This window comes from Stigmatopora nigra, chromosome 10 (assembly GCF_051989575.1).
Source record: "Stigmatopora nigra isolate UIUO_SnigA chromosome 10, RoL_Snig_1.1, whole genome shotgun sequence".
Taxonomy (NCBI): Eukaryota; Metazoa; Chordata; class Actinopteri; order Syngnathiformes; family Syngnathidae; genus Stigmatopora; species Stigmatopora nigra.
The window spans coordinates 4,080,313-4,101,608 of NC_135517.1; the positions used below are offsets into that span (position 1 = coordinate 4,080,313).

At 43.1% G+C, this 21,296-nt stretch overlaps 2 protein-coding genes across 2 annotated transcripts; one reads left to right on the top strand and one right to left on the bottom strand.

Annotated features, from left to right (window-relative positions):
• The first annotated feature begins 94 nt into the window (after window positions 1-94).
• Window positions 95-4,130, top strand: prkar2ab (protein kinase, cAMP-dependent, regulatory, type II, alpha, B). The gene is made up of 10 exons (XM_077727333.1): window positions 95-386; window positions 691-726; window positions 806-948; window positions 1,106-1,212; window positions 1,477-1,630; window positions 1,713-1,814; window positions 2,371-2,445; window positions 2,523-2,588; window positions 2,649-2,787; window positions 2,967-4,130. The coding sequence occupies exons 1-10, from the start codon at window positions 119-121 to the stop codon at window positions 3,089-3,091; spliced, it is 1,215 nt and encodes a 404-aa protein (XP_077583459.1). The 5' UTR covers window positions 95-118; the 3' UTR covers window positions 3,092-4,130.
• LOC144203756 (msx2-interacting protein) lies at window positions 3,582-20,966 on the bottom strand. The gene is made up of 14 exons (XM_077727339.1): window positions 20,677-20,966; window positions 19,405-19,719; window positions 15,804-16,280; window positions 15,509-15,663; window positions 14,910-15,110; window positions 14,644-14,795; window positions 14,440-14,565; window positions 13,622-13,735; window positions 13,428-13,541; window positions 13,249-13,349; window positions 5,843-12,986; window positions 5,350-5,544; window positions 5,115-5,273; window positions 3,582-4,546 (listed from the first exon to the last, which is right to left on the bottom strand). Exons 1-14 carry the CDS (start codon window positions 20,757-20,759, stop codon window positions 4,415-4,417), a joined length of 9,468 nt encoding a protein of 3,155 aa, XP_077583465.1. The 5' UTR covers window positions 20,760-20,966; the 3' UTR covers window positions 3,582-4,414.
• Window positions 20,967-21,296: the final 330 nt, after the last annotated feature.

The following is a 21,296-nucleotide window of genomic DNA, read 5'->3' on the forward strand; positions in this document are numbered from 1 at the left end:
GAAAAGTTTTGATCAATACTTTCCGACGGGCTCTGTTCGATGAAGAAATCGATTGAGCGAATGGGAATGATGCAACAGGGGGAGGAGGAGGCGGCTTATTTGACAGTAGGGGGTTTACATGGTTCTTTTTGGTGGGAATAATGCAAGGAAGATGAACGATTGCGAGATTCCGACGGGCCTGAAGGAGTTATTGCGAGGATACACGGTGGAGGTTCTTCGACATAGGCCACCGGACTTGGTGGAATTCGCCGTTGGGTATTTTACGCAAATTCTGCAAAGCCGATGTAAAGTCAAGCCGGCTAAGAGCGAGGAGAAGGCGGCTCGGAAAGGGGTCACCTTTGCCACAAATGCCCATGAGAGTGAGGAAGTGGAGAAGGAACCCATTGGTGAGTATTAATTACTTCCAGTCAATGTTCGCTTTAATTTTTCATTAAAACATGCTGTAAAACACTAAAAAGATAAGAGTAGACAGAGCTACAGATACAGGCTGCCACGTAAACGGCGCCATCATGGGGAAAGGAGTAAAAATAAATAAATAAAAATGTTGGATTTTATTTACTGCATGCCATATGATTGCTGCTGTGCAGAGAAGATGAGAGTAGTGCGCAAAAGCCATTGCTTCCAGTATACAATTCCATTTTTATTGGATCCGGGTGTTGCTATGTGACATAATTGTATGTTTTGTTGCAGAAAACTCAGTTGGTAAAAACAACCGGCGAGTTTCAGGTGTGTATGAAAGTTTGCAATTGTTAAAGTGGCAATTCTACTTACCAATACTTGAATTTATACCTTTTTGTTCATGTAGTTTGCGCCGAGCCCTATAACCCGGATGAGGATGACGAGGATGACGACACCGAGCCTCGAGTCGTGCACCCCAAAACGGACGAACAACGTCATAGGCTTCAGGAGGCCTGCAAAGATATCCTTCTCTTTAAGACTCTGGACCAGGTGCAGATTTGTCTGAAAATACATGCTTGACATTTTGGATATTTGGAACTTTCTTAGCTTTTTTTGCCAAGCTAAAATTAGCATTTATTAAAAAGATCTGCATACAATGTTAAGGGTCATTTCAGTAATTGTACCATGACTTTGTGGCTTCTTCTAGGAACAGTTTTCAGAGGTTTTGGACGCCATGTTTGAGGTGCAGGTCAATCCTCAAGAGCACATCATAGACCAAGGAGATGATGGAGATAATTTCTATGTCATAGAAAGGTGAGAGGAAACATTAGTTGTGTTCAAAACATTATTATCGTAACAAAACGTAGTTTTTTTCTATTATCATAAAAAAACGACATTTTTTTCCCTATGAAAAAATAATAAAATAAAATTAGCACTAATGTGATATTACAGATTGAAATTGTGTGCATGGATAACTCAATCTTCAGGGAACAATAAGTTTGGAATGAATTAACCCTCATTAAAAAAATTAATCCATGTTTGCAGAGCAATGTCTGATCTTGTCATGTCTTCCAACAGGGGTGTTTATGATATAGCGGTGTTAAAGAACGGGGTAAGCGTTTGCGTTGGAAAGTACGACAACAAGGGCAGTTTTGGCGAACTGGCTCTCATGTACAACACGCCACGAGCTGCCACCATTGTGGCGACGGAGGAGGGCGCCCTCTGGGGTCTGGTGGGCTCTCTTACGATGACTTTGGAAGACTACAGACAAAAAGGGAGTCATTTGGTTTTTGCCGTTGTGTTCTTTCTTACAGGACCGGGCTACCTTCCACCGACTGATTGTGAAAAACAACGCCAAAAAGAAGAGGATGTATGAGGCCTTTGTGGAAAGTGTTCCTCTTCTCAACTCTCTGGAGGTTTGTAGTCCTTTTTCCCCCTTAGAGGTTGTTTAGATGTCTAATTTCTTTTGAAATGAACAAGTCATGAGTCTTAAGTTAATATCAATCAACTACTGCTGGTCAGTAAGTAAGAGTAAGGTCATTTAACGTATTTACTCGCATATAAGCCGCACTGGTGTATAAGTCGCGTTCTTAAAATGGGCTGAAAATGGTTGAATTTTACAATTTGGCGTGTATCATTCACAATTTTTATATTTAATAGGAGTGCAAATGTGTTACTTTGAAGGGAAAATCTATTTCGGAAATTAAAGAACATTATTAGGGGCAATATAAGGAATTAATTCATCCAATAGTGGTTGTTTTCTTACCGCAAAACAGAAAATAACCAACAAATAGGAAATGTTACATTGCCAATATCTACTAGTGAAGTCGCAAAACTGTAAGCTGTACTCTTGATTCAGTCATTTTTTTGGAGTTACAAATACGGCTTATATGTGAGAAAATATGAGGTTCAAGAATTGTCAATATAGTGGACAAAGATTTTATATGTGAAGAGTTTTTATCTGTTTTACAGGCCTCGGAGAGAATGAAGATTGTGGATGTTTTGGGAGCGCGATGCTTCAAGGATGGAGAGCGAATCATAGCGCAGGTAGCGTTGTTCACTTGATGATGTCAGAGGACAACTTTTGAAAAAAGAGTAAACGCATGCACCGTCACTGAGCGCAGGGAGACATGGCTGATTGTTTTTACATGGTGGAATCGGGACAAGTCAGGATTATGATCCAAATCAAAGTAAGTCAGCTAGAAGAAAACACATTTATTTTGCTACCTCTGAAATATGACGGTTTCCAGATGAAGGCAGGCCAGCAGGATGAAGCGGAGGTGGAAGTGGCCCGTTGTTCTCGAGGACAATACTTTGGGGAGCTGGCACTTGTCACCAACAAGCCTCGTGCAGCCTCCGTCTATGCAGTTGGAGAAACCAAATGTCTCGGTAATGCTTTTCATTTCAATACTATTTATTGCTTCATGGACATCAGTCATTGGGGCCAAATATTCAGTTATAGAGACTAAGTTTGTGGATTTTTGAGCTATGTATTTACTTATTGCTAATATTGTATTCTTGTTTTTTATTGGTAAGAGTGTAAGTGTGAATTACCTGTTGTGTTGTAGTGATTGACATCCAGGCATTTGAACGCTTGCTGGGGCCCTGTAAGGAAATCATGAAGAGAAACATCTCTCAGTATGAAGACCAGCTTGTGGCATTGCTTGGTTCTAGTGTGGATTTCAAAAAATAGCATATTTTTTGCTATATAAAACATACAAACCTTAATTATAAAGTTGAAAAGTTTTAAATCATGAATTTCATGCATTTTAATTTCCTTGATTTTAGCTTATATTAACATTTCATTGTGTTCCAGTAGTGTGTCGGCCTCACAGTTGGGGGATCTGGGTTCAAATCCAGGTCTGTTCAACTTTGTGGATTTTGCATGTTCTCCCTGGGCCTGTGTGGGTTTTTTTCCAGGTACTCTGGTTTCCTCCCACATTCCAAAGTCATTTTGGGATATTAATAAGACATTCTAAATTACCCCTAGCTATTAGGAATTGGTGTTTGTCTCATTGTGCCCTGTGATTTGTTGGCAGCCAATTCATGGTGTTGTCCTCCGCTCCAGCACCCTCCATGAACCTAGTGAGGATAAAGCAGATGAGAAAATGAGATATATTCTTAATTCAATATACAATTATTAGTAGAAGTGTAAACAATTGAAAAGTGTGTCAAATCAAAAGTTCTGTATTTTTTTTTAATTATTTGAGTTACAAAATACGAAGTGCCATCAGCAAACTCCACAGGAGAGATTGCTAAACTTCTTGTGTTACAAGTATTTACACCCAAAGACAAAAAAAAAAAGAAAAAAAATGAAATCAAGAATACCCATCTATTTCCATAATGTGTATGTTTTTTTTTCTGGTACGATCCCAGAGTTCAAGTCTCTGCCAGGTTTTCCAAGTTCCATTGTCAAAGTTTTAAATATTTAAAATATATACAATGTCCTCGATTCCAAAAAACATCCAACGGAAATTGTAGTTGGTTGGATCAATTCAAAAATTGGAGGTGCCGGAGGTGTAAACTGTTTCAGTAGTGGAAAAAGAAAAAATGAGCCAAGCTGGTGGACTTCAAATCTGTGGTCCTCTATTTCTGTCTCTATTTATATTTCAGCCACTGTAAAGAGGCAGTCTGTACATTTCTTTTTAAAAATGATATTTCTTTTAACATGTGATCCTCTTGTAGGGGTGAAAGAAAAAATAAATCAATAAAAATGCCATCTGGTCAGTCGAGCATTGTTGTTCATCAAGCATCATGATTTGTTTTCTTCACAAGTAAAACTCCAATAAATAGAAATACAGCAGAAATGGTCCAAAAAAAAATAAAAAATGACGTGGCTCCGGTTTTGGTCCATCCCTGAGTTCTTTTGAGAAGGACAAAAATGTGACCAGATGGGTTGTGAGACAAGAGGCCAGGAGTAGAAAGAATGGGAAGGAAAAACAATTCCTCTGGTGTCCTGAGGCCCAAGTGGGGGCGCTATCATGGATCCACAAGGTGTAATCCTTGGTGGTGAAGGTCACACAGAGGTGATGACAATCATAAGGTGAGGAGAGATGCTGGAGATCCTGTTGAGAAGGTCAGGGGCCAGCTGAGATAAGTGGCTCTCGGAAAATTCACATGGTGGAAAAATCTGCAGCACGTAAGCCGGCTGTGGGGAGGAAAAATACATCAAAGAATAGTGTCAATCATCTGGGATAAAAAACCCAATAAACTGAGATAAATGTGGGCATGTGTATAACTGCCATGTTTTGATTGTAAATAAATGATTGTCTAAGACACAGGTGTCAAAGTGGCGGCCCGGGGGCCAAATCTGGCCCGCCGCATCATTTTGAGTGGCCCGGGAAAGTAAATCATGGGCGTCGACTTTCTGTTTTAGGATCAAATTCAAGAGTATAGTTGTATATTACATTTCCTGATTTTCCCCTTTTAAATCAATAATTGTCATTTTTTTAAATCATTTTTTTCTGTTTTTCGTTCAAAAATAATTTTGTAAAATCTAAAATTATATATGGAAAAAAGCTAAAATAAACATTGTTTTAGATCTATAAAAACTGAATATCCTGGTCTTTTAATCTTTAAAAAAAAAAAAAAAAAAATCTAAATATTATATCTAAAATGGCCCACGTGAGATCAAGTTGACGTTAAAGTGGCCCTCAAACCAACCAGAGCCTGACACCCTAGGTCTAAGAAATCAAAGAAATTAAAGTATACATCACCTGATTGGAACCTGGATTTGGGATATTAATAATACCGGCCGCCAGCTTTGCCTGCAAGTAGTTTATGAAGGCGGCCTTAAGAGCTTGGGTCTGGTTCAGAACATCATCTTGATCTCGTCCACAAGGCAAAGCAAGAAGAAGACAGAAGTCACACTCTCCCTGCAATAACAAAAAAAAAAGACTCAACCAAAGAAGAAAACGACAGGAGCCGTCAAAAAAGGCCGTGGGCGCTTACCGTCATTCGTCTGGCGACACTCTCCAGCTGAGACGCCTCGAGTCTCATCCTCTGAACAATCCTGAGGAAGGCGCCCCCTTCCTGGAGGGGCAGCGAGCGATGAGCCAAAGCTTTATTGCCACATACAAAATGCAACTGTACGGCCGCCGTGTCATTTTTCAGCGCCAGCAGTCCTTGCCAAACAATAGGATATTTCTGTCAAAGAGAAAGACGGTGTACTTTAAAACAACATGTTACACATCCACTATATTCCCACAAAGTACAGACAAATATGCTTCATGAATATAATTTTGAGAGCTGGTTTCAACAATAAACTGTCACCATTTGACTGGCGACCAAAAGGGACCAAAAGTCCGGTAGACCAAACGTCCGGCGACCAAACCTCCGGTCACAGGCACTACCAATTTCGTCATAGTTTCTGGGTATGATGACAATTAGGCCTATGTCCAATTATTACTAACAGGGAAAATTTGCAAAATGGCTTTCCACTTACCGTCAGCAACTGCATCATATTGACGCTCTGCGGAATCTTGCCATCGGAGACGCCGTGCGTGGCGGCGGCGTCGGGCATCTGGGAATGGAGGCCTCTCGGATTGGAGTACATCTGAGAGTACTCTGGAAAGGTGGCGCTCAGTCCCGGTGGCATGAGTGCCACTCTCTGGGGGGAGGACACCGTGGCCCCCGCCTGCCGGATCGCCATCAATCCATCTTTAGACATGGGCGAGTGAGGCCTCTTGGCCTCGATGGGCTTGGCCATGTCCTTCTCGGAGACGCCTTTGGGAAGAATATGCGCCATGGGAGACATGGACATGGGTAAATTGGATGGCGCCGTCTCTTGGAGGTGACCTGAATGAGGGTCGCTGGACGAGCGCTCGCCTTGTTGGTGCAAGAGCGCTCGCATTTCTCTCTGCGTCATATACGCTTCCATGGGCACGCCGCCCCGAAAGCCAACCCGGGGGTCTGACTGGATCATCTCTGCTTTGATTTGCGTAGCCGCTTGGCGTCCTTGCTGGTGGAAGCGTCTTGGTTCCTCTTGGTCCACATCGTGGCTCCTCAGAGCGCCCGGGTTGACTTTGAGGACCTTGTCTCGCCCAATGGTTTGGGGCGAAGTGGGACGTTGCTGCATGGAACCGGACCACGGCGAGGTCAGAGACTCGCCGTGGATCCCGTAGCTCATCACGGAAAGCGGCGGTGTGTTGACCCGTACGTCTCCCTGGACCAGGTGACCCACGGGAATGGACTGAGTTGCGGGGTGCGGCGACATCCGGCCCAAACCGCCGGACACGCTATGAGGCGGCATGATGACGGACTGTTCCGGGTGGTGGACCCCTGGGATGAAGGGTTGCATGGCGGAAAGGCCGGTGGGCAACATGACGGCGATGCCCTTGGGTGACGAAGACCCGATGGGCGAGGATACTTTAGTAAACGGCGAATGCGGGTGACCCGACTTGCGGGGGGATCTAGCTTCTTGTTTGGCGCCGCCCAGGTGGGACGGATTCCTGTCTCCGGCGGCTGTGACGAAGCCCACGTGGTTTCCGGGAGGAGACGGCAGATGGGGACTGATGGCGGGACTTATGGCGGAGGCCCACGCCGCCTTGGAGCCGTCTCCGGCGTGGCAATCGCCGCTGTCGATTTTCTTTTGGTGTTTGGTGGGAAGGTAGTCTTGATGGTACATTGAGGTAATACCCTGATTGGCTACTCCCTGCCCAAGCCGCTTCACAACTCCTTGTGAGCCTGTGTGATAGCCAGATTCCATTTTGTCTAAGGCGCTCTCTTGTTTATTGGACGAAAAGGACGACTTGTGTCCGTGATCGGCCTGTAAAGAACCCTTTGGAAGACCCGACTGGGAATGACCGTACAATTCAGGTTTCATTTGAGGCATGGAAACTAGCTGCTGAGACTCCATGTCGCCCGCTGTAGCCGGCGGAATTTGACTGATTTTCGCACTTATTCGTTGGGGTCCTTCAGTTTTTTGTCCCGAGTGGCTTAACACCACAACGCCTTCCGATGTGTTTACTCGGAGACCCGGGCAAGATCCGGCGGCCAGGGCGGAGCTTTCCACGACAAAGCGCGAAGAAGCACTTGTGACATCATCACTGACAGACGAAACGTGGTACGGGACGGTGTCTTCTTTGCTGGGCCTGTAGTTGGCTTTTGGTAGGGTGACTTCTACGCCTTGGTTGGCCATGCTGGGGTTGGCTTTTTCTTCGTGTTCGGGTGGGTTGCATAGACGACTGATGACCGAGGAATGCAGTCCAGTGGACGCAATGACGGAGATGACCGATTTGGTCTCGGGAGATGTTAATGGAGTTGGCGTTCGGATGGATGGAGATGAAATTCTGCCATCGGGTAGCGCTGACTTAGTTGGCGCCATTGTTAATATAGTATTATGGTCACTGAGGTTCTGGTCTTGGACCGTGGTTGGGAGATTAGTGGAAACGTATGTGTTACTGGGTAGAGAAACACTTTTGTGTTTCAAAAGAATCTGTCTCAGATCACTTGGGCCTCGAGCCATCTCCACGTTTTCAGGGTCTACCAAAGCTGGCTTTTCCTTGGGTGCCAACGGTAAGGAAGGAACGGCAGTATCGGCAACGGGGTGACGGAGCCAATCTGGGGGTGAGGCTGGGGCTCTACTGTTTTGAATGGATTTCATATTTGATTTGCATGATAATGGCGACAAGGAAGGGGATTGTGGTTTTTGACTTACAGGACTTTTGGACTGGGGGAAAACTGTTTTGATATGTTGGACCTGCTCTTCGTTGGGTGAGTCTGGTTCGATTTTTACGTCGGGGGTCTTGAGAGTCAATGGTTCTTGTTCAGACTTCCATGCGGTGGTGGGGGTGATGACGGTAGTGGTAGCCGCTGGTGGAATTATTTCTGGGACGATATTTGGAGTGGGTATGGGGTTCTCAACTGGGAGGTTTGAGGTCTCTTCGCTAGATGGAGGGTCTTCTTTGGAATCTTTTCGTACTTGTTTTGGGCCTTTGGGACCTTTGAGAGTTTTAGGTTTTCGCTTGCCACCCTTTTTGGGGGTTGTTGGTAAGAGTGGTTCGTCCTGGATGTTAACAGGATTAATTTCAAGTTGGTCTTCCTTGGCGTGTTCAACTGAGTCTGGCATTTCTGGTTCTGCTGGTATGTCGACACGTAATGGCGGCGCTGGGGGTAAAACCACGGCGCCGTCTTCGGCGGTGATGGAGTCGATGGCGGCGATGAGTTCCGTTTCGCTAGCCGGGTTGGGTTTTTCTTCGTCGGAGAAGTTTTTCAAGTCTGATATGTTGCCACTTGGAGTTTGAGGTTCTCGTGGAAATGGCGGATCGGTCAGTTTGGCGATGTTCTCCACGGCTTGTTCCAGTTCCATCTCGTGAGAACTTAGACTTTTTGATGTTTCCACAAGTTCTTTTTTATCCATAGAAGAAACATCACTCTCTTCTACGTTGGTTTCTTTACTGGAACACTTGGAAACGTGATCTTTTACCTCTTTTACATCCAGACGGATTTTAAGGTTTTTAAGAACGGGGGACTTTGGGGTCCGAGGGATTTTGCTTTTTGCCTTAACAAGCTTGTCTTTTTCATTTGTGTTTTTATCTTCAGGCACGATGGGGGGATATTCATCCTTCCCATTGGGTTTTCCTTCGGAAATCTTTTCATTTGGAGGGTCATCTTTCGCCATTTCTCTTTTGGTCTTTTCCTTTTCTTCCCTTTTTTGGTCCACTTGAGGTAACGGTGGTTCTTTCGAGTCCACCAAAGTCAAGGAAATGTCTTCAGAACCCTCCATTTCCTGATCGTTGCTTTCAATCACCTCAGATTTTTCTCCTTTTCTCACCGAGCCGAACATTTGCGCCGAAGATGTCAGATTTGACGACGTTTTGTTGAATCCGAGCGAAGATTTCCCTTTAAAACTCCGATGGATCTTGTCTCCACTGTCAGATTCGTTGGGTTCCACTTCTTTATTTTCCATTCTGGTTTTGTCCATTTTAACCGTGGACGAATCTTCAATCGGCCTCCGATTCTTGGGAGGCCGGCCTCTGGCGGCTGGGGGCGGAGCCGGTAAATCCTGTTCGTTGTTCTGCTGCACTGTGGAAGGATCCTTATCCGTGCCTCGTTTTCTGGCGGAACGTGGGGATTCGTGTATCCGGACCGGCGCTTCGTCGTCAACTGGAGTTGCGTACACTGATTTGACGTTACGACGTCTGGTTCTACCTGACGATATGCTCGTCTCTGAGGTGTCCAAGTCTGAACCGTGAAGGGGAGATTTGGCGTTGGACTTTGTGGAATCTCCTCTGGGGGAGGAACCCCGTTTCAGTTTTTCTTTATCGATACGCTCGCTTTTTCGTGTGGCTCGTTTCTCAGGAGCTGGGGTGGATAGAATCGGTGTGGAGACTTCGGGTGGGGATACTTTGATTTTTTTGCTTTTCATTTCTTTCGTTTTATAGTCCTTATTGACAACATTTCCCTCCGTGTTGGTGTCTTCATCTTTGCAAACTTTAGGTGTGTTTTCTTCTTCGGGTTCCGAAACGGAGCAATACGTATCTTTCTTGGCTATATCCGTACATTCGTCATGGCTAGGTGGTGTCGAAGTCAAAGCAGGGGGGATGACTTCGGGCTGTACTGGTTCCGAATCGAGATCTGGTTCTGAACTACTGACAAACTCATGTAGATCTAAATTCGTCTTCTCTGTTGTGCAACTTGTGTCTTCTTCTGGAGCTTCCACTTTGATTTCAGAATGAGAAATATAAGTCTCCTTGGGGAAATGTTCTTCTTCTTTGACTGACTGGTCTTGGGAATCGGGTATGACTTCAACTGGTGGATAAACCACAGGTTGTAATGGGTGGGTTTCATTTTCAGGCTTGACAAAACCCACCAGGGGGGTTGGCACTACCGCCACTGCCGACGACTCAACGGGGAATTGAACCGTCTGTTCCGGAGAAGCCAAGTCTTTTGGCACTGGCTGTGAGATTGGGGGCGTCGGTATGGGTTCGGGCGCCAACTCTTCAGCGGGACTGATGGGTTTGATTTCCGGCTCAACGATAGGCTCTTTAGGCTCTTTAGTTTCGGGGGATGGCAACGGTTCTGGTTCTTCTGTGGATACTTTTGGAGTTTTCGTTTCCTCTGTGACTTCAGGTGTTTGGCTTTTATTTTTCTGTTGCTGCAGTCTCATGAGTTCCAAAAAACGACTGTGGAAAAGAACCACGGGACCCGTGTCGTTTTCGCCATCGGCCGTGTTGGCTTGCTGATTGCTCAGCTGCTTTTGACTATGCTCGGCTTCTTCGTATTTTCGTTCGAGATGTTGAAGTCGTCTCGAGTCCAACTCAAAAACCGGACTGTGAAGAAAGCGAGAGGCAAACAACTCTCTTCGTTCATGTTCTTCAGGTTTGGGTTCCTCTTTTCGATCATCTAGTTTATCTTCAGATCCACTTCGGATCTTTTTCTTCTTCATGTACCATGATGGCATTGGTCGAGGAGTCGATTCGATCTTTTCTGTGTCTTTTCTGTTTCGGAGGCCTGCAAAGTGGGAATCATAATCTAAGAAGGACCAGTTGTCTTCTCGGGAAGAGGAAAGAGATTTTGCACGCTCGAGTAGAGCTTTTGTATCTGGCGTGATGGTCTGGTCTAACGCAAAGGAATAGAACTTGTTTCTTTCAAGATGTGCGATTTTGGGGTCTGAAAATCTCTCGGTTTTTGGCCTCTCTGGAAAAGACTTTGAGGTAGATGCCACAGGAGAACGGGGTTTGGTTTCTCGGTCTTCTTCAGAGTCTGATCTTACCTCACCCGGTTCGATATCGGGACCGGCGCCGTATTCTGAACGTTTGCTGTTGTGAGTGGTTTTATTTCGATTTCTTGAAAAGTTGAGGTCAGGCAGTGGGTTTCGTTTGACTCGGTTTTCCCAGCGTTTTTGTTGATCCTCGTCTGGGTGTAACGGGATGGATTTATTTCCTTGTGTATTGTGAGACCGTTTGACCAGAAGCTCCAAGTCGGCGTTCATTTTGTCGATTCGGATCAACGTTTTCTGAGTGTGATCAGCTTCTTCTTCCGTGTTATGGGAAAACTGATGTCCCGGAGAGGACGTATTGTTGTTGTTCCATTCCGATTCTTCACTTTTTTGTCTAAAACTCCGATAGACGCGCTCTCGCTTAATTCCATCACTTTCAAACTGGTCTTGTTTCTTCTGTTTGTGAGATGGGAAATTATCGGTGACGTCTTCGGGCGGTTTTCCGACTTCGTGAACGAGACTTCGGTGTTCCATATCCTCGCCTTCGCTTTCATGTGGACTTCCCGATTTGTCCGGTTTTCCGGGTTTGTCAGATTCTCTCCGTTGCTGCTGATGCAAGCGTCTATTTTGCTCCATCTGTTTACGGTAACTCTGAGATGAGTCAATGTCAACATGCTCTTCTTTAACCTTGGTGCTCTTGGAAGTTTCAGATCCATGGCTGCTCATTTTGAAAACGCCACTGGGCTCCTGTTCTCGTAGAGAGCCTGTATCTGGGTTTCCTTCCTGTGAAAATCTTCGAAAACCCTGGCCTGAAATGCGTTTTGACTCGGAAGCTTCCGGCGGACCTTCTGACTTTACCCGGGGTATTTTAGTGTCCTCCTGAACATCCTGCGGAGCTCCACTTTTGGATCTGGACTCTCTCCGTTGAGAATCTTTGTGTTTGTCACAGTCCGACTCTTTCCCAGTTTGTGAGCTGGCGACGGGGTCTTGCGAACGACAATCGTCGTCTTCGAGCCTGCTACGTTTTTGATGAGAATTCCTTCCACTGGAATCAGCGGCGTGTCTTTTTCTGGCGACAACGCGATCCGAATCGGCCGATGGATCTTTCCCGTCGTCTGTCTTGGGATGTTTTCTAACTCGATTTTTGCCGTCGTTTTCCGAATGATCGACTTTAGCCGTTTCCGACTTTTCGCTCTTTAGCGAGTCGTGGTGAGAAGCCGAGAATGGATTTTCGGTGGCACAGTCGTTATCCCCTTTACTTTTTTGCCTTTCTTGGGGTTCTGGATCTGTTCCCTTTCCTTTTCCAGTGCCTACCTCCACCAGATCCGTGTCTGGTAGGGTATTAGATGGAGACTTCCTGGATTTGACCCTCTCGGTTTTGTCACCTTTCTCTTTCCTTCGGGTCCGCTTGGTTTTCTCAGAAGCCGCCGCTCTATCCGTTGGAGCGCCCTTATCACTTTTTGAGCCATGTTCTGACAAAGTCTTGTCAGACTTTTCAAAGTGGGTGGGTGACAGTGAGCTAACACTACCACTTCTTTCGGAGGACTGGCTGTAAACCCGCCTCTCCGACTCTCTGGGCGTTCGCTCGGTTGGCGACGGCGATACGGCGGGGGTAATCGGTCGGCGGTGATGAGAGGGACTCCATCGACTTCGGTCGGCTTCAAAACGTTCCCGTTCTCTTTGAATATAGGTGTATTTTCGAATGTCTTGTTCGAAGGGGTCTCGGTAATCCCTGTAGTCTCGTGGATCTTCGTGGTAACGCGGGTCGTAATGTTCCCCCTGAAAGTGTTCCAATTCGGGGAAACGGTCTCTACTTCGAGCGGCATATTCTCTGCGGGCATCTTCTGTGTAAAGAGCAGGCGTGCGTATGGTTTCATAGTACGCCCTCTCGGCTGTAAATTCATGGTATAAGGGCCGGCGTTCCTCCCTGTTGCAGATATGGATAAAAATAAGATCAGTTAACTTGGTCAAATCAACTTTTTCCAAGTTAACTCATTTTTCTTAAATGTATCAGTTGATTTCAACTGAATGGAAATGGAGAAGTATCAATTATTGATTCTATTATTATTTTATTCTATTACAGTGGTACCTCGAGATATGAGCTTATTTCGTTCCGGGACTGAGCTCGTATGTCAAGGTACCATCAACGGATTGAAAATGGGCATGTGTGCAGTAAAAATAGATCTTACCGTCTTTCAGGAGGAATTTCATAGAGCTCTCTAATGTCTTGCCCAGATGTCTGCATAGCTCGAAAGAATGCCATTTGACTCTCTTGACTTGCAAAATCCACCTGTGATAAATGATCAAATTGTTCAATATAAATCCTTTTTATTAGGACAAATGACACGTTCAACTAAAAATCCCTCACCTTAATTTTGCTGCCCCCGATCTTCCAGCCTTTGGTTTCTCTTACAGCGGTCTGAGCAAAATCAGTGTTGTTGTAAAAGATGAGGGCCATCCCTTTCATTCTATCGAATAAAACCTACCAAAAAAATGCATTTAAACCCATTTGACGAGAGTAAAAATGACAGCCAATCCAAAAAAAATAGATAAATAACTTACCTTGACAACATGGCCATAACAACAGAAATGTCGCGTGAGGTATTGCTCAGTGATATTCGTTGTCAATCCATCAAGCCAAACACACGCTGTAGGCATACTTTTGCCAAAACCAAGCTACAAAAAGGCAAGTGAGAGAAAGAAGATAGAAAGATTATAAAAGAGAAGTACGTGACTTGAAGCGTCATATCTAAGTACTGTTTAATACCAAAGTACTGTTTAATACTGAAGTACTGTTTAATACCGAAGTACTGTTTAATACTGAAGTACTGTTTAATACTGAAGTACTGTTTAATATCCAAGTACTGTTTAATATCCAAGTACTGTTTAATATCCAAGTACTGTTTAATATCCAAGTACTGTTTAATATCCAAGTGCTGTTTTATATCGAAGTACTGTTTAATATCGAAGTACTGTTTAATATCCAAGTACTGTTTAATATCCAAGTACTGCTTAATACTGAAGTACTGCTTAATACTGAAGTACTGTTTAATACCCAAGTACTGTTTAATACCTAAGTACTGTTTAATACCTAAGTACTGTTTAATACCTAAGTACTGTTTAATATCTAAGTACTATTTAATATCCAAGTACTGTTTACTATCTACGTTCTGTTTACTATCTATGTACTGTGGAAACCAGCTCTCAAAATTATATTCAGGAGTTTAATATCTAAATATCTACTGTTTTCAACAGTACATAGATATTAAACTCTCTCATGAATATAATTTTGAGAGCTGGTTTCAACAATAAACTCGGACCGGCGACCAAAAGTCCGAGCCCCGACTTGAAGAATGGGAAAACTTATTGTTGAATATTACCTTTAGTCTATTACTCCCCAGATATTCCCCATCCATTTTCTTGATGGCCTTGCAAACACTTGCAATATCGGAATATTGCACAAATGCATACTGAGGAACTCCATTGATTTTCTTGATGTCAATGTCCTTGTAGAGAGAAAAAAAGGCATTTAAAGACCAATCAAAATAATTACAGAATAAAAGTTCAGTGAGTTTGTATCTTACGACAATTTCGCCAAAGCGCTGAAATATTTCAAAAAGTTGTTCACGGCTGGTGGTCTTCTCAAGGTTGCCAATAAATAATGTTCTTGTTGCTTTAGGGTGGAATTCATCTATCCTGCCGTCCAGGGGTCTGAACTCATTCTCACTCTCCGTTTCTAAGAAAAGAAAAGCTTCAGTTTTAGAACAAACTCAAGAGTTGTGTAGAGGATGTGTACAAGCCCATAAGCTAATAGAAAAGGCTTTCCAAAATTTGAGGGGTTATGGCTTACCAGGACCATTCCACGCTGTGACTTCTATAAGCATGCCAAAGAACAGCTTTCCTTTGGGGACGCTAAGGGCTTTCTCTTGATCCTCTTGCTGTCTAAAGAAGACCAAGCCATAGCGGTCCTCTGACGCCCCATGGATCTGCACGGAGGTCACTTTCCCGTGTTTCTTGAACTCGTGAAATAGTCCATCTTTTAGGCTGGTATCTGAAGAAACATTTTTTTAAAGCGTTTAGTATGCAAGGAAATTTCTATTTCATTTCAATAACTAAAAGAATAAAGAGGGAAATATCATTATGCCTAGAATTAGTGATCAACTGATCATCAAATCTAGACACAAACAATTGGCACCATATAAATTAGTGCAGTAATCCCTCGAATATCACGGCTTCACTACCTTGGATTCTTCACAACGTAAAACATAAAAGTATCAATCTTTTTTGTAAGTTAATAAAAATGTCAAGTAAAATGTTATTTTATTTTGAAATAGTGGTGACCCTACTTCGGCCATATATCTGATCTACATTAACCGCGATAATTGAGGGATTACTGTAGATAGAGTCCATTGAATTTAGCCAAGCTTCAAGACCAGAGACAAAGCTCACCGGTTGATCTTGCCGGGAGGTTTTGCACTTTGATCCCAAAGCTTCTCCGTGGCTCCTCCGAGTCCAGCACCATAGATGACTGAGGGGGTGCATGAGTCGCCGACGACTGAACGGAACGTGGTCGTGATCCATCACTTGAGCTGCTGTTGGAATCACTGTGGTCCAAAGGATACATTATTATACATTTGTAGCCTGAATGGTAAACTAACAGTATAAATATTATCTAAAAAATATATTGCAGAATACAGATCAAGCATTAAAAAAAAGTGCATTATTCCAAACATTCTCCTCCTACCTGCCGCTTCCGGTACTGCTAGTACTGCTCACGGAATCAGAGCTTGAGGACCGACTACGGGAATTCGATCCTGGGCCTCTCCCGGGGGACAGGGGTCCTCGTTTGGGGGAATGAGCAGTTTTGGACGTTTGCCCCGTCGTCCGCTGAGGGGAAGGGTGTCGAGATTGAGAGGAATGGGACGATCGGCTGCGGCGGTGATGGTATGTTCGGTCAACGCGTCGTCCTCTGTCGTCTCTGTAGAAGTCGCGGCGGGTGGCGCTCGCCAGAGACAAGGGGTCTCGAAATCTAGAGTCAAAATGAGGGTCTGATGTTTCAAAGCTTCCAGCGATGCCGCTGCTTCCTGAGCCGGCAGCCGCAAACAACGAGCGTTCCCTGTAATAGTCTGCGTTGTAGTGCCGCTGCCTCTCAAAAGTGCCACTGCGCTCGTGGTGTCCATACGGCGTGTGGTCATATGCACGTTCGCGGCTTTCTGAACTACTGCAAAATGACACAAGGATAGAGGGGAAAACGGGTCAATGGGATTATTCGCTGTAGATCGTCATCTGTAAATAGGTAGGGATCAAAGAAATTCCAAATTGAAATGATCACATTTGGATAAATTCAACAATGGTTCTACCCGCGTCAAGGTTTTATTTTTTTTTAAATGAACTAGTACATAACCCTTCTTTGAGTCTAATGGGTTCAAATCTAGTCTCCAGTTTTCCTGAATATATGGAGTTTTCATGTACTACCTATTTTAGCATTGGTACACTGAGTTACTCCCACACTCTATAAATTAGTTTAGTTTAGTTCACTTCTTTGCGCTTTTTTCTGCTATATTTATTTATTTAAGTTCATAAAAGTGTGAAAATCCATGCTAAAACTCATAAGTGGAAGCCACTCTTGCTACTATGACGCAGCATTGTAAAAAAAAAAGGTAGTTATAATAGGGGTGACGCTATTTTGCGATTTTTCGATGATCACGACTATGTCTGGTCTACATTAACCACCATATTTGAGGAATTACTGCATTTGGTCAAGTGAATGCTAAATTAGCCACACATTTGAATATTGATGTTCTTTTTGTGTGTGTATGTGTCTAGGTATTACCTTCAAGTATTAATGTTATGGATGGGAGTGAAGGTGTAGTTAGAGTATACAGTAATCCCTTGAATATCACGGTTAATGTAGACTAGACATGCCCGCAATAATCGCAAAGTAGGATCACACCTATTTTAACTAGCTGTTTTTTACTAGTGGCTTCCGCTTACGAGTTTCAGCGTAGATTTTTAAATCTTTATGAACTTGAAAAAAAGATTTATAATAATTAACATCAATTCACGATAAGTGAAGTTGCGGAAATCGAGGAAACACTACATGGGTTTTGAATCGATACCAGAATTACAAGACATAATATACCGATATAGCTTAGAATTGTTTTTTTAATCTATTTTTATTTATTCTTTATTTAAATCGCAAGGCAGATGTAAAAAAAAAAACTTGTCTACATCTGGGGTGGGCAAACTATTCCACAAAAAAAGGGCCACAGTGGGTGCAGGTTTTCATTCTAACCCATAAAGAGACCACCTTTTCACCAATTTGGAGTCCTCCAAGTGCAATCAGTTTCAACAAAAACCTGCACCCGCAACAGCCCCCGAGGACCGGTTTGCCCACCCCTGGTCTACTTTAAAGTTTAGGGAATGTGGGAGTACAAAAGAGTAGCCAGACAAAAACCTACGCAAACACAATGGCAATATGCAAACTCCACATAAAAGGAAACAAGGACAGATTGGAACTAGTCAATTTTGAAGTAGCCATTCATTCTGTTCCTAATTCCGTCATGTTGTACATCTTAAATTACATAATATAAATAAAAGTACTTAAGAATAAGAATTTTCCTGTCAGGAGAAACATTTTTCAACTAAAAATTGCCGAAATCTCAGACAAACAAAAGGGAAGATGATTAAGCAAAAAGGACAGAAATACCAACCTTTCTGGAAAGAGGTTACTGTAATTAATCCAAATAAAATCTAGGTTGTCAGAATGTGAGAGCCGGAATGGAAAACCAACAGGAAAAATCTGTTATTCTAACGTGCCAAAAAAAGAAAAAAAAGTGAAAAAAAACTCCCTTTGACCAGACTGCAAATAATCTTCAATAACTGTGGTGGAGCATGAGGCCAGCAGATAATCCACTGTTAGGTAATGGAATTTCCTTCATTGGGTGAGGAGAGAGGGGGGTTAAAAAAAAAGAAAAATAAAATAAACCACAGATTTAAATGGATTTCAGAATATGTAGAGCTGAAGGAGAAAAAAATAGGAACATGAAGCTTTTATAAAAAAAATAATCATAATAAAGATGATGAACTTTGGGTCCAAGTGGCCTAAGTAGGACCTCCAAATGGATCATTTAAGCAAAAAGTATTTTCCAAAAATTCCACTGTAGAAGGGTAAAAAATGTATTCCTTTGGGTTTTGTGATAATATTAAGCAATATGTCAAATGGTAAACAATTTGCAGACTTTTCTATTCCGGTTAATAAGATATAAAATCCCAATTGTTGGATATGGTATAATTCCACACTCCATAGATCCGATCATGATGTTGTAGTAGTAGTAGTAGTAGTAGTATTACTTTGGAAAAGTAGTCTTCAGATATCTTTTGACCTCATACAGCTACATCCACACAAGTAATCCAACTGAATGGCAGCTAAACCAATCCACATAAGGATTCAGGTGAGTATATATCCACTGCATACATCCAGGAGGGTACGTCCATTTTTTTTTGGTGCATTCTTCTGGCATCTTCTTAGCCGTCAAACAAAAGAATAAATAAACTCCGTAAAAACTTCCTGGACAGTCGTTTGGGATCCTTTGTGTTCTTGTCATCAAGTCTTCAGAGTATAACTTCCATAATTTGAAGAGAAAATAGCTACTCTACTTTATCTTGGTCTTAAAAAGTCGAATTGTCTAAAAAAATAAATAAAGATCTACATCTGTTTGTCTTGGCTTGTGTCATAATTAGGTTCCAGGTCCTGAACTGGCCATATCCGGGCTTTTTTTTGGTTCCTTTTCTTTTTTTAATAAGGGAAAAAATGTAAAACACCCAGCTATGAATATTTGACAAAAGTATAAACAGACGTTGGTATTCCTGAAAAAAAACGTGTTATGATAAAATACATAATACCTGTGAATCCACCACGGTACAGATTTACCTCCAATTTTAAAGGTCTTGAGTCAAAATAAAAAGTTAGATCCATTTTCTGGAGGGGGAAAAAATGCCTCTGGAACATCCAAAAGCTCTCAGGCAGAGGAGGGGGAGGTGTAATTTCCAACAAAATAAATCCAGAACTCGCCAGGGTATTCCTCTTTGGTGTAATATCCATAAAACAGATCTGGTATTAAAGTAACCTTAAGAAATCATAATGTGTGGTGAATTTACTTAATCCAATGGGCATGGTAAGTCAATTATGATGACGGAAGTGGAACGATCCCTAGAATACATTTGTGAGACCGTTCACGGGGCGGGCATTCATCCATTTTTTGGATTAAACCCAACTATGTGATTTAGGCATTACACCTATCTCATACCGAGATTTCCACAGATCGCAGACCATATCCACTTACCCATCTATTCTCCGTTCATAACGTCCCTCTCTGGTGTGAAGGGACACAGGGGGGGCAAACACAGGTCCAACTGTCCCCCTAGAGAATCCAGTAACGTCTCGACTGCTCGAGGGGGAGCTGTCATCGAGGCCCCGAACAGCACTCGGGACTGACCCGGGTTCATTGTAGTCAGTCCGAAGGTCCCTGTCTCCCATCTTGTTGACGGCATTGTGAGCCTTTTGAGCACTTTTGATATCCACAAAATCCACAAAGGCAGCGACGCCGCCCTCTGACCCCCGCTTCCGTAGGACCTTAACGCTCTCCACACGTCCATACCTGGGAGAACGTATACAAATCAGTAATTAACTCAAGATATACAAAGTAGTAACATGATGTTTTATGCAAATATGAGTTGAAATTGGAAAAAATATGTCTAGTTAGTAAAAACTGAGTTTGTTTTAGATTTTGAAAAGGAGGAAAGGTGGCTGTTTTTAAGAAAATTAATGAGATAAACTGCATATCGCGTGTTCAAGCTAATAATTAATGACTTTATCAAAGATGGAGGAAATGTTGGAAGTGTTACAAGCGCAATTGTTGATTCGTTTCTTGAGTGACGGTCGTTTTCTCAACACGATACCGACACGTTGCGTTTATCTTTTTCAACCTTGAAAGTAAATGAAAGAAAGGCAGTTTAGCTCTCGCTTTATCAGGGTGCAAAGCAGAAGGGAGCGGAAAAACACGATAGAAGGCGCTTAAAAGCCCAATACGCTAATATTTAAAGATGGGCCCAGTCACAACGCGGATTTTTCTTCAAATTCGAGCTAAAGTGCTTTTTAAAAGCACGACTGCGACACCCTTGCAGTAAATATGTTTTCTCAATAATAAAAGAAAAAACCTTGAAGCAATCAAAGTGCATTCCATGATTTTTTTAATCTATTAAACATGTCTTTTGACGATCCCTATGAAAACGTATTGACTTGACACAAAATGGTTGGCTTGGCTGTGTGGTAGCTTTGCAGCTAGCGACTTGTTTCCCGATATTTGCCAAAGTTGGCCATTTTGTCAAATATAGCCAACCACGCCACAAATTATTGTACGCAGTTGCACAAACAACATAGCCGAATAGTAGATCCGATTAGATCTTCAATCAGCCCTCACCCAAAATGTCTTGCTTTAAAGTTTGCACATGCTAACGTTAGCCACTTAGCCGCGTTAGCATCGACCGTCGGCTATACACGGTTAGTACATGGCGCGCGGCTCCGCCACCACAGAATTCCCTCTTGCGTAACCTACCGTTTAAAATGCTCCACAATTTTCTCCTCTCGAACATGTTCGGGTAAGTTTCCCACCCATAGATGTCTGGTTTCCCGAACCATCGTGCTCTATCCTCCCCCCTTTACGCACATATGATCAGGCGCGTTTGTGGTCCCAGCCGGTCCGTGGGAACAAAATGAACGACGTTGTATGTATTCCCAAAGAGACGCGGGCCTGTTTTGCCCACCACTCTTGTGAATTTTAGCCGATGTGTCCTCCAGCCTTTGACGAGAGCGCGCTTCGAGGTGTACGAGCTGCGCGTGCACGGATTGCGCGCGCCTCTTGGGAAGAACAACGCGATTCCGCCTGTTATGGCACCCTTTGGCCTTGGCTGCCCCCACCGACTACAGACAGAAACACATGAATAACGCTTACGTGTTATTGTATTATACAACTCAACTGTAATGTATATATTAGGGGTGTGTATTCGATTAATCGCGATACTACGCTCTAGGAGGAGGATTGGAAATTTTGGAACTTACTTTGAAATGAAAGCAATTGAAATAGACATAAAAGTGCATTTCTATCAATTAATATTATGTTTTTTAATCCATGCAATGTTTATGCAATACACACATCCGCCATTTATGGATGCTTGT

Excerpts from the sequence above, each read along its gene's own strand:
- LOC144203756 (XM_077727339.1), bottom strand. The coding sequence starts at position 20,759 with ATGGTTCGGGAAACCAGACATCTATGGGTGGGAAACTTACCCGAACAT. Across the intron at positions 16,281-19,404 it reads TATGAACGGAGAATAGATGG|TAGTTCAGAAAGCCGCGAAC; the intron begins GTAAGTGGATAT and ends GTCATTTTGCAG. Across the intron at positions 12,987-13,248 it reads GAAATTCCTCCTGAAAGACG|GGAGGAACGCCGGCCCTTAT; the intron begins GTAAGATCTATT and ends TATCTGCAACAG.
- prkar2ab (XM_077727333.1), top strand. The coding sequence starts at position 119 with ATGGTTCTTTTTGGTGGGAATAATGCAAGGAAGATGAACGATTGCGAG. Across the intron at positions 727-805 it reads AAACAACCGGCGAGTTTCAG|TTTGCGCCGAGCCCTATAAC; the intron begins GTGTGTATGAAA and ends TTGTTCATGTAG. Across the intron at positions 2,446-2,522 it reads GAGAGCGAATCATAGCGCAG|GGAGACATGGCTGATTGTTT; the intron begins GTAGCGTTGTTC and ends CACTGAGCGCAG.